General features: G+C 37.6%; 1 protein-coding gene across 1 annotated transcript in view; it reads right to left on the reverse strand.

Annotated features, from left to right (window-relative positions):
• Positions 1 to 13,488, reverse strand: part of utrn (utrophin) — a gene marked incomplete in the record, with an annotated part of 237,395 nt that overhangs the window by 78,755 nt on the left and 145,152 nt on the right. Inside the window, 1 exon segment of the mRNA XM_037685869.1 lies at positions 10,370 to 10,526. Within this exon segment, the coding sequence (XP_037541797.1) occupies positions 10,370 to 10,526 (157 nt within the window).

Below are 13,488 nucleotides of genomic sequence, written 5' to 3' on the forward strand. Positions count from 1 at the left end.
ATATTTTAGAATTTTACTTTTGGTAAGATTAAAAAAAAACAGTGATTAATCCATTTCCTCTGCAGGTATGTGCATATTTCTCTCACATTTCATGACTGACCCTGAAAATTAACTTAAACTGTTAATTCTGCTTTATTCTTTTAACAATATTTGGTCAAAGTGAAAAACATCCAAATCTGGTGTTTATGCTCAATTTATGAAAGAGATAAATGAAGTTAAAAGATAGGAGCTGCAAAACAAACTATTTTAGGCGAAAACGTAAGAGCCAAAGACAGTGGCTACATCAGCGGCTCTGAGGTGAGGTCAGGGTTACTCTGAAACTGAAGCCAGAATATTTTTTGACATTTTGTGCAAAATTAGCTGATTGAGACTCACAGAACAACTAAAAGCAGCTGTAAATTGCGCGTTTTCACTGACAATTACAAAAACAGAATTTTCTATACGTCGACACACTATATGAGCTACATTAAATTATACAGCAGCTGTTAGTTAAAGTTCATAAATCAGTTTGCCAAAGTGAACCCCATGGTGAGAAGTAGACCTTAACATGATGCACAACGAGCAGCAAATCTATGCAAAGGAAATGAGCGGGCCATGTTACGGTCTAATTATTCGTGTTTTAGTATAAGTGTGACCCTACAGGACTTCACTGCCTGTCGGAGTGTGTGATTACTTTATGAAGAAGCTGTGTAGTTTAATGTAATACAGCTGAAGAAAGTTGATGAAATGGATGGACTCACCTTAAAAGGTTGCAACACTTATCAAGACAAGCTGAAGTAGGATGCTAAAAATTGGGTCACATTTGAACAAACATTGACTGACCAAGTAAATAAAAAACAATGGGAATAGCATAAATACAGCGTAGATGTACCTAGTGTTTTATGTCAAGTCTGGAAGTAAAATTGCATCATTTCAGGAAGTAGACTCCTCTTAAAGTTGAGTTTATACCCCTAAAATAGTATTTTCACACAACCTCCTGCAGACGAATGTACTGTCACGCTGAAATGAAGCAACCTCCTCAACACAAATTAGATCATCCCCGCTAATAAAAGGTTTGCGCCATTCCAATGATCCCTCCAAATTCACACGCTGAGGAAATAATGGGCAGGTAGCTCAGAGTTGGGACCCAGAGAGATGGAAACTAAATGAGAGGTGATGGAGGAAAAACCCAAAGGGAATCGACTGAGATGAGAAAAAGGGAGGAAGATGTGAGGAAGACCATCAGAAGAAACTAATCATACTGTTCTGGTAAACAAACTACCCCCACATAGGCCTGTCATGATAAATTTTGCTGGGCGATTAATTGTTTCAGGAATTATTGCGATAAACGATAATATTGTTTGAAATTTAACAATAATTACTAATTATTGTCAAATTTAAGAAGAAATGTTGGTTAATTTGTTTTGAGTGTAGTACCTTTGTTTGACCACAGGATGGCAGTATAAGACTGTTTGAACCGAAGGATGGATAGTGAGGGAGCGAGCAGCAAGTCTCTAAGAAAAATGGGAGGGAGGTCCCTTGACGTGACATGGGCTGTCTCTCCTTCCTTTGCTCGGTGTGGTTTGAGCTCTTTAGCATAGCAATTTTCACACAAAACTTGTAATAAAAAAAATCAGGAAACAAGTTCTCAGCTTCTTTTCACAGAGAAAAACTTTCTACACAAAGGCACGGGTTTCAACTCTGAATTCTGGAGCTTCGACGAGACGGAGGTTTTTTTTCCTGTGGTCGGCCTGTTAGCTAAGCTCGTAGCTTAGCTTCTCAGCTATTTGATTTTGGATCGTTAGAACGGATTTTAAAGAGAAAAAAGAAAGGGAGGGGCCAGTGAAGAGCAGCACTGAAGTCGCACCTTGTCATCCAGTGTCTTCAGTAGAAAGAGAGACACGAAGAAATGATAAAGCTGATAAATGAAAATGAGGTTGATAATTTTCATTTATCATGCGATTAATTGACTATTATCGTGAGAGGCCTATCCCTACATTACTTCACGTTACCAGCTCTGTAAAGAATCAGTTGGTGTAGAATCTGTCATCAAGGACATGGTAATTCCAAAAAGGGATTAAAAACAAAACAGCTGGCCTTCTGTTAGAAGTCCAGTTGTGTTGCTTTTTAACCTTTATTTAGATTGGATTTAAACGTCTAGCCAATCACAGGCTAAATTATTTAGGTAAACCAGCGCTGAAGCATGAATGTAATTGAATGAGATTATTACTTAATTACAAATTTTGCAAATGGACAAATTTAGGAAAACTCTCAGAATGTAATCAATGGATGCAATTACTCAACTAACTGACTTTTGGAGTCAATTCAAGATGGCAGCCAGCGTTAATCAGACTTAACCACCACAAACATGGCTGTAACTTACAGATTTGATGTGGTCGAAGCTGAGAGTTATCTTCAACCCACATGACGAGCTGTAATACATGTCATAAAATCTCACAATACTGAATGGGATTGTGCATAATGTAGTTTCCAAGGTTCGATCAAAACAGCTATTTATGATCTTAAGAAAAAAAAAAAAAAAACAGGCATAAAAAGAGTTCATGCATTCCTTTAAGAAATACTAAGCCTGAATTTTTTTTTTTCCAATTCGTAATTATTTAGAATCAAAGAAATGTGGATGCATTCAAAGACAAACTAAATACTAGGTGCGATGTTTTATATGAAAATAAAGAAAGCCAGTGCTCTGTCGCAGAGTCGTCAGAGGTGGTCCAACTATCTGATGAGAGATGGAGGATGTTGCTGGCGAGAGATTTCTGGGTTCCTTTTCTGGACCTGTTGCCTCCATGACGGGAACACAGATATATGCCAGAAAAAGGAAGGATGGCTGGACGGATAACCGATTATAAATGTAAAAAGCAGCCAGGCTTCAGAGTTCAGCTAACAAAAGAGCTGTACTCCAAAAAGATGGCTACATGTGAATGTTTTCCTTATTTTGTTTCTTTAATGATAATCTTTTAATGTTAAATACAAAAATATATATATATATATATATCACAAAATGCTGTAATATCATGCAGCTCAGTAATAGAAAGTATATTCTTTGTGTGAAGCACACTCTCTGTCTGTGATCCACCCTGTGAGTTTATCCTTGCAGTTCATAAAGATGAAAACACCTAAGACTCAAACCGATTGTCTGAGTGACGCAATAAACACACTCGCACACACATTTTCAGAGTAAATACAAGGACATACTTTCTTCAGGAAGCCTCAGAGGTAAATATCACAAGCAACCTTCTTGTTAAAGATAAACTATTCCAAACCCCAGTTGGTCTATAAGCGATAAGACAAAACCTTGTAAGTTAAAGATAGAAGCAGGCAGGAGTACACGCTGCTTCCTTTCTGATAAGTTGTTTTTAGCCTTAGCACATCACAATGTTGTGTGAAAAAGGTGACTCTTGTCCATCACATAATACACATGGCAGCTGTCTTGTCATGCCACGGTGAGGTTGGCTTAGTGTGTCTGTGTGCATCTCTGCAGCTGAGAGATATGTCTGTGTGCAAGTGTCCAGGTCTGGGTAAGTGTGTTTTATGTCGCTGAATGTCGCAGCACACTCTTATCTCCATGTGCCCTGTGCTGTGGCGCCAAGCAGATAACATCACAACATGGCTACTTTCAGAGCTCTGCCAAACATCCCTCTTCCTGCTTTCAAAATAATCCTATCTGAGCCTCCATGCAATATCACCGCTGCCCTACACTTTTCTCAAGAAAAAAACAATTTGATACACCACCTCTCAAAGCAAAAGTAAAAAAAAGATCTAAATGTCTTCACAGAAGGGTTGATTAAAATTAAAAGAAATTACAAGACACTGATGACTTCTTATTTAGAGGCGTCAAACGTTTGAACTTCTGGTTTCTCAGGTAAATTACATTTTACAACAGTGCGTTCTTGTATAAGGAGCATCTGTGTTATTTATGCCTGGACATCCAACCGCTCCTTCGCTCCTAACATTTACTGTTAAATTGGAACTGCGGAAAAGCAGTAATAGGTGGTGTTTGTTTAAAACAACAATTCCAGACACGCTTGAATGAATCACTGCTTAAAACACGGCCATTTTAAACAAGAAACTTCCAAGAGGCTGTGAAATGTCAATAGGTAGTAAAATGAACCAACTTAAAGCTGCTCTGTCACTACTGAAACAGAAAAATAAACTCATTTTTAGGTGTTAGCATTACCTGTCTAAATAAAGGTTGAATGAATTTAGACTGAGGATTAAAACAGAAATATCTTATTTGGAATATTTGGAATATCTTATTGTAGAAGAACTTGCTGAAAAAACAGCTGAAATTAGCTAAAAACATGCTGAATTTTAGCTGTAAAATAAGAACAAGTCTAAATTAGCAGAAGAAAGCAGAAAAAAACACATATTTGCTGAATTAGGTTTAAATATGCAGAAATGAGCACAGAAATTAGTAAATTAGCTAAAAAAAAAAAGCTGAAATTAGCAAAAACGAAAAAAGGTGAAAAGTAGCTGAAAAGGCAGAAAAAAGCTTCAACTACTAGAAGGAAGTGGAAAAAGCTGAAATTAGCTCAAAAATGTGAAATTAGCTGAAAAGGGTAAAAAAAATAGCATTAAACAGCTAAACAGTAGCTGAAATACGTGAAACTAGCAGAAAAAGCTGAAAGGAACATAACAAACTGAAATGAGCAAAAACAGTTAATTAAGCTGAAAGTGGCAAGTTACCACAAAAAAAAACTTTATTTTAGTTGAAAACAGCTGACATTAGCTAAAAAAAATGCTAAAAAGGTAGCTGAAAAGGTAGAACAAACCTAAATTACCTGAAGAAAGCAGAAAGAACACATTTGTTGCTTAATAAGGTTGAAAGAAGCAGAAATGACAACAATGAAGTGGAAATTATCTGAAAAAGGCTGAAATTTGAAAAACAGCAGAAAAGTAGCTAAAAAAGCAGAAAGAAGCTTAAATAATCAGAAGGAAGTTGCTGAATTAGGCAGAAAAAAAGTTGAAATGAGTGCAAGAAATGTGGAATTAGCAAAAAAGCTAAAATTAGTATAAAAACAGCTAAACTGTAGCTGAAATAGCAGAAAAAGTTTAAACTTGCCTAAATAAGCTGAATGGAGCATAATAAGCTGAAATTAGCGTAAAGAAGTTAAAAGAAGCACAAAAATGTTGTAGTAAGAAATAATCTAAAAGGATCACAAAACTGCTGAAAAAACAAAGAAACTGTCCAGATGACCTGACTGAAAAATGTTGGATTGTATACCTGGATTATTGAGCATGGACTTTGTTGTTAGCTGAAAGTAGCTGAAAAAAAGTTTAAATTTGCACAAGGAAGCTGAAAGAAGCTGAACCAGAACAAAATGTAAAAGGAGCAGTAAAAAGGTTGTGAACAGATCTAAAGATTTTGAAGGACGGAAAATGCACTCAATTAATTTTCTATAAGAAAAAATATGGCAGAAAAGGCTAAATATTTCAAAAAGCTAAAGTTGCACTAATACCAAAAGTCAAAGCTCTCTTCTCCTGAACGAGCTGAACATTTTGATTTATGATCTATTAAAATAGCACAAAAATTGTGGAACGAGAAAGATGTCTTAAAACATACGGAAGAAAAATGGATTACAATAGTGTGAATACTTCATGAACATTCACACTATTAAACTGAAAAGGCTTCTTTATGTTCAGAAGATAATTATGTATTTGGTCTATCTGCAGGAGAGGCAGAAGCTGAAGTGTGAGCAGTGTTCACATCTGCGTGGGTGAAGCCAAACATCCAAAAGGACCAAACCAATCAACCAGAACACAGGTTTACAAAATGTGACAAAAATCATTACAAAATAAGAATAAACCAATTATTGAAGCTTTAACCTTGTAGTCTTTATTTATTTATTTTACTGCTGAGCTGCTGTGCTGGTGAATGCTTTGACTGCATTGTAGGTATACAAACTGGCATACCAATGTTGAGACAAAAAAAAAAAGATAATAAATGAACTGAATTAGATAAAGTTTTTTTCCCCTCCCCAGGAGACCAGAGGAGAACCTTAATCCATTCTGGGCTTCTGTAATTCTGTCCATTCAAGTGTATTCAAGTGGCTCTAATCAGTCATACAGACACAATGATTAAGACTGGGTTTCATCCAGATTTTTAGCCCTTACTCGCTTCCAACTGTGCATTTATAGGATACTTAATCATACGGAGTCCACTAAGAAAACAAGCACCTTGTAACAAGTCTATCACATGTTTGCCTTTGCTTTTGATTAATCTGAAACACAGTAAAGGATCATTTAAAAGAACCAGACTGGACTTTTCTGATGAACACAACTGAAATATGAGCCATTAAAAAAAAGCACCCAAGCCTTCCCCAGTCCTTTATCTATAAACTATGAATTTCATAAAGGAAACTGATGAGTCCAATCAGCCGCTGACAAAGAGCCGTTACTGGATAATTGAATATGCAATTAATAAATGCTGTTGCAGCCATTTTAGCAGAGGAAAAACAGACACGAATCAATGTATGTGTGTGTATTTGCGACTGATTACAATGACTATCAATTAAAATCATGTTTGTCCTTTTTACATGTCAACGGACCTTTATTCTTCTCATCTAATTGTCCTTTTGTTTTCCACTCTCTGACCATACTTTCCTCTCTTTCAGTCTAGACTGCTGCTCCCTTGGACTTTTCTTTTCTTCAACTCTTTAATACCAGCAATATCCGTTGCCCTCTGCTGGGCTAAGTGGCTTAACCTTCCTCTTATCTCTTAAAGCCTTTCAAAATAAAAATAAAAAAAGAGGGAAAACATTTTTATTTATATATATATAGATCTTTTTTTTCCACTTGGACATTCAAAGCCTTTGTTTGTGACCTCAGCAGTGTTATTTACCATACATTTATTCACGCTTTATTCCTTTTAGCGACAGAGCAGCAGGCGAGTTGCTGAATAACGGTGTGTATTTTTGGGCACAGCTGTGTCTTAAGTTTGTCTCTGTCAGTGCGAGTGAGTAATAGAGCATGACCTGCCTAAAGCCGGAGCTCTTTGTTCTGCTCAGACCTCCTCATCCTTCTCAGGGTCAACGAGACCTCAAGGCTAGTCCATTAGGAATACAGAGGGGAGGGAATATAACAGAGAAAATGAGAAATGGATCCTTCAGCACTTTCGACTTCCCTACTCTAATATTTCCCAATTTCAGCATTCTCGAGGCTGATGAACAGCAGAATGAGGACGAAGTCAGAAGGAAAAAATAGGAGAAATGGAGAGTGAAAATAAGAGACAAAAAAAAAAAAAAGAAAATAGCTGGAAAGAACAGCAGGAAGAAAAAAAAACTGAAAAGGTAATGGAAAAAAAGGTGAAAGTGAAAATAAAAATCGAAGTGTGTGGTCAATATGTGCTCTCAGACGTTTTCAATAAACAACACCTCTGATCTGTAGATGCTCTGAGAGACGACTGGACAAGCCTCAACGTTGTCTCGCCTACAAGGACACATTTTGATTAGCCTGGACTGTGGCTCTTTGTCGGGAAGATGAAAACAAAAAGAGAAATAAAGCTGCTTCACTGACCCATTGATTGCAGGTCTTAACCATCAGAATGAACAGTCCCAGTTCTTTACACAAATGTCAGGGTGCATTTTCTCCTCGCAAAACAATCCTGAACATTTGTAGCTCCCTCACACAAACTATGCAATGTCTGACCTCACTATAGCTGCCATCCTTCTTTGTACATTTGGTCTTTAACTAATGATTCCTAATGAATCCATCAAGACACTATACTTGGAAGATATTACAGAAGCTAAGAAATTGATCACCCACTGCCAGAAGAGCAAACAGTCTACAAGACATCAATTATCTTTCTCTTCATAGCTCACCTTTAAGAAAAGAATGAACGAAGCACATTGATCTACTGACTATTAGTTTTAAAATTCTTTTTAGACCTGAGATGAGTTTTTTGAATTCCTAAATCAATCAAGTTTTTTTAAGTGTGCAATTTGCCCCATTACATTGAGCCTGTTTTTTTTTTCTTTTTGCTCAATGCCATGCAAGGCAGGTAATTATTTAAGTGACTGAATGTGTTCATTTGTCTGTTAGTAAAGTATCCCACGATCCAATGAACAGCTTATTATTGAATAGCTGCTATATTCATACCCATCTGCTCACAACAGACTCATGTTCAGGCTGCTGTTTAATACGCCGTATAATATTATCTTATTTTTGTTTAGCGTATATCTTAGATCCATGTATACGGTTTCTTTTTATAGTTTATATTATTGCTAATTTTGGGTGTAACTTGAGTACACAATTTCGTTCCACCTCATGTATCACATGTGATGCGAATGACAATAAAGTCCAACTTGAACCTGGATATAAAATAGATTATCTCTCAAAGTCAAGCTGATTCAAGATGGTCACCACAACTTATTAAAGCGCACACAGCATGCACAAAGACGCATTAAGTCCTGCTTTAAATATTAAGTAATGCACTGATTACAGGCATGGGATGGGACACTGTCTACTTGTTTTCTAGAACTAATCTGTCTCAGTATGTGCCCCACATTTCTTGACATTTTTGGTTTATAGGGGTACATATCATCCAGGGTGGCCTGAGTCATGATGCAAAATGAAATAAAGGCTTTTCCTGAACTCAGTTACACATACGGTGCTATAACAATAACCAGTGCTTACAATAAATACAATGGGGAATTTAAAAAGAGCTCATTGCAACGGTATACATAGGTCAGAAGATTAAAAGTATTCATTACGTGCTCAGAATATATGACTCAGAGAGGTGTTAGAGGGGCAAGGAATACTTATAAGATTGTGTTAATAAATAATATTGGTATTTAAATTTAAATTGTTACAAGTTAAACACATTTATTGTGTTTAGGCAGCACGTATGACTAGGCAGGCTGATGATGGGGTGAGCACGATGACTGTTCCTCAGATGAGAGGGTTTTCTTGTGGTTTCAGCAGAGTTACGAGTCAGTGACACCCGTGTTGACCGTTTCAGGCAGCTAATTTGTGTTTACTTCCAGTCGCACGGCAATCTGAGCCTGTCAGAGGCCTAAAAACACAAAAACAAGCACTTCTACTTCGCTGAAGAGAATTTCCCCACGGGCTTTTCTTTTCTTTACGGCAGCCAGTTATGACTTCCTTTCTTCGATATTTTGAGTCCCAAAAGATTTGGGTCAATTAAAAATTTAGAACCTAAAAGCGAAAAAATGGGGCCCAGGTTCAAAATAACAGAAATGTGATGAACGTGCTCTAGATAAGCTTTCCAATTATGCAGACCTGCTAACCTACAAATGTGATTCTGCTATTTTCTGGGGGTTTAAGACACCTGCACTGGATAAATGCAATCCTACTGAGAATATACAAAGATGAGCTCAGATGTTAAAAGCTACTAAGTAATGAGAGCAGAGAATCTTCTAAATGGCTTAAATGCGAACTTATAAATATTAATTACAAACAAGACCGCAAACTGTGTTAAACTATATAGATTAACAATTTAAACTTGGTTTGATTTTGAAACTAAGACCATCTTTTATTGAGAATAAAGTTGTATTTGTTTTGGTTAAACTATAAAAATGACAGTACACACATGTGATAGTGTGAGATGTAACTCAGAATATACGTTGAATGACTTTTAGCTAATAGCACAACATATTTTAGCTCAATATCTGTAAAAATCTACTTAATTATAGCCATTTTTGTTTTGGATAATATTAATTAGCTGTGGTGGCCACTTGGAATTGGACCGGCTCCCCAAAAAACTGGTTGCAGATGCAAATCAAATGTTTATTTTCTGAAAATTTCATTCAAATCTGTAGTTCATGAGATATTTTGCTAACGAATAAACATGGCTGACTAACAGCCATTGCCAAAGTTTTTAAGCAACGTTCTCACACAATGAGTAGCACTCATGACTCAAATATAAGCATGCCAAATTTTACATCATTATCTGTAAAATGTAATAAATTATAGCCATTTTGGGGTTTTCTAGGGTCAGTTGGCTATGGCAGCCATCTTGAATCTTGACCCTAAAAGGTCATCAGTTGTGGAGGTACATCAAATGATTTCCTGAAAGTTTCGTTAAATCTGTCTAGGGTTTCATTAGATATTTCGCTAATAGGCAGACAAGAGTTAGTGCCAAACTTTAAATAATATATGTTAGCACTGAAAATGTGTTGGGGGGTCAGTCTCAGTTACTACCACACTAAATTTTAGGTCAATAGCTGTAAAGTTGAGTTCTGGCCAATTTTAGTTTCTTTGCGGTCAGCTGGCTGCAGCAGCCATGTTGAATTGGGTTGACTCCAGGCAAAAATATCACTTATGTCACTTTTTGCGTTTCAGAATCAGGCAATAAAAAAAGAATGATGAATCTCGCTCAGTGTGAGAGGAGCATGTGACAGCAGTGACTTACCGCGCAGTGGTTCTGCTGCTGTAGTAAAGTGGGCACATCCCCCCCGATGGGCATCTGCTTGGCCAGCTCCTCGTCCTTCGCGCAGATCCACCGCCACAGCTCCTCCAGGAGGCCCAGGAGGCGTGACCAGCGCTCAGCACTCGCCTCCAAATGAGCTCTGCCAACACACAACAACCACTTCAATCTTTATACTTCATCACTTTATCTGGTACTTTCTTGCTACTGTCCGAGTGTCGGCTGGAAGAAATTATTTATTGATCATCTGTTTATCTTTGTCCTCTTACAAGTGAACACTTTGGCTTGTATCTTGTACACAGAAGTGGTTGTTTTTTCCATTTTCTCAGAGCCTTTCATCCTGAAAATATTGCTTAAAAGCCTGATCTGAACAATTTCTAAGCTATTCCTGTTCTTAAACTTTTAGATAAAAAAAAGGATTGCACTGCCTTTTGAACATCCTTATTACACCTAGAAACAACAACTGTTCTCTAACCACTACAAAGAGGCAAGCAAAGTCGATCTACTGTACTTGGCTTCTAATTTTGTGGTTGTTTGTATACATGCAGCTTTTTTCCCTTCTTCTTTGGGCAAGATGCATCTGAACATGGCACAGAGAACAATTGCTACTCTGCAAACGAACCTTAATTACAGATGCAATTAGGAAATAATGGTCTGGATACACACACACACACACACACACACACACACACACACACACACACACACACACACACACACACACACACACTCATTATCTCAATTCCAAACACCTGCAACTATCTTTTATTTTGTCATGCTTCTTTTTTCTTAAACAAAAAGTCAATTTTATAATATCAGCACTGTATTATCTTAATTATTAAAACCCTTATCTAAATGCAGAAGCTTAATCCAGAACTTGAGTTTAACTTTTTATGATTTGTTTTAAGCCCCTTCTCCATCCAGCTGCTGCAGCTTTCCTGTGTGGGATGCTCTGCTTCCTTCTCTCCCTCCTCCTCTTTGGTCTTTGAACATCTCCATCTGGCTCCTGTCGTCTCCACTTTTGCCCTCACTTTCTTCATAGTCAACACTTCTGTATATTACCAAATTCATTTATGCATGCCAAGGCTGTGGCTGACAGTAATATTTGTGTGCTCTGACGTTTGTGAGCCACCATGTTGACTCAGACTATTTAGAAATAGTATTTTATCCCTGCTGGACACAGGATTAAAAAAAACAAAAAAACATTTTCACAACATTTTGAAATATGATAAAAACAGGACAACTGTCTTTTTATGAGTCTCATGCACAGCAAAAGTAGCAAGCATAGTTCAGGGTAGTGTTGAAAGCAAAATACAGAAACCTTGCTTTAAGCTTAACGCTTCTTTACTGAAAACGTGTCCCTTCAAGAAATACTTTGGCTTCTTTTGAGCTGGACTCTGTCCAGCTTTGAGCCTCACTGATGTTACAGAATCATAAGAAGAAATGCAGAGCAATTCGTCTCCGACATCCGCTGCACCTACTTTACTGATTCATGCAGCTGCGTGAAATACTGCTCAAATATAGTCACATCACTGGACTCATTGTTACAAACAGCTGTTCCCATCATGGTGAGCGATGATGACAAAAAGCACATAAAACGTTTACATCAAAAAGGAAATGATGCTGCTGTCAGAGCGCAGAATGATGATGTGAACATGGAGCACAACAAAAGTGGATTTTATTCAGTTACATTATAACTAACAAACGGTACACGGATGTCCCCTATCGCTGAGGGATTTGGAGAGTGAATGTTTGTAGTTTTTGAGTGTTTTTCTGAACTTATTTGAACAGGGAATGCAAGTAAAGCTTCATGTTGTTGGTGCAATATATTCAAGTGGGAAGAAGTTAAACTGTGTATAACAGTAGGTAGGTTTTATTTGTTTGTTAGGTTTTTTTTTTGCTTGTATGAGGTAGCGCGGAGTGATGATGAGTGGAAGGAGCAATTTTATCCCCCACCAGTTGCAATGGCAAAGCCAGGGGTGCCCAACGGTGGCCTTAACCACTATAGATAAATCTTTGGTCACCCCAGAAACTATACTTTTAATCATTATAAAAACTAGAAAACTTAGGGATGGCCAGTTTACATACAAAATCCCAGAACTACACAGAGGGACCTGATGAATGACCTGCAGAGAGCTGGGACCAAAGTAACACCATCAGTAACACACTATGCTGAGAGGGATTCAAATCCTGCAGTGCCAGGCGTGTCCCCCTGCACAAGCCAGCGCATGTCCAGGCCCGTCTGAAGTTTGTCAGAGAGCATATGGATGATCCAGAAGAGGATTGGAAGAATATCATGTGGTCAGATGAAACCAAAATAGAACTTTTTGGTAAAAACTCAACTCGTCATGTTTGGAGAAAGAAGAATGCTCAGTTGCATCCCAAGAACACCATACCTACTGTGATGCATGGGTGTGGAAACATCATGCTTTGGGGCTGTTTTTGTGCAAAGGGGACAGGACGACTGATCCGTGTAAAGGGAAGAATGAACGGGGTCATGTATCATGGGATTTTAAGCCAAAACCTCCTTCTATCAGTGAGAGCATTGACGATGGAACGTGGCTGCATCTTCCAGCATGACAATGATCCCAAACACACCACTCAGGCAACGAAGGAGTGGCTCCGTAAAAAGCATTTCAAGATTCTAGAGTGGTCTAGCCAGTCTCAAGACCTCAACCCCAGAGAAAATTTGTGGAGGGAGTTGAAAGCCCGTGTTGCCTAGCGACAGTCCCAAAACATCACTGCTCTAGAGGGGATTTGCATGGAGGAATGGTCCTAAATACCAGCTGCACTGTGTGCAAACCTGGTGAAGACTTACAGGAAACGTTTGACCTCTGTCATTGCAAACAAAGGTTATGTTACAAAGTATTGAGTTGAAATTTTGTTATTGACCAAATACTTATTTTCCACCATAGTTTACAAATAAATTATTTAAAAATCCTACAATATGATTTCCTGAATTATTTTCCTCATTTCGTCTCTCATAGTTGAAGTGTACCTATGATGAAAATTACAGACCTGTCTCATCTTTCTAAGTAGAACTTGCACAATCAGTGCCTGACTAAATACATTTTTTTGCCCCACTGTAAATATATATATATATA

Source organism: Nematolebias whitei, chromosome 12 (genome assembly GCF_014905685.2).
Source record: "Nematolebias whitei isolate Nwh7 chromosome 12, NemWhi1, whole genome shotgun sequence".
Classification (NCBI taxonomy): domain Eukaryota; kingdom Metazoa; phylum Chordata; class Actinopteri; order Cyprinodontiformes; family Rivulidae; genus Nematolebias; species Nematolebias whitei.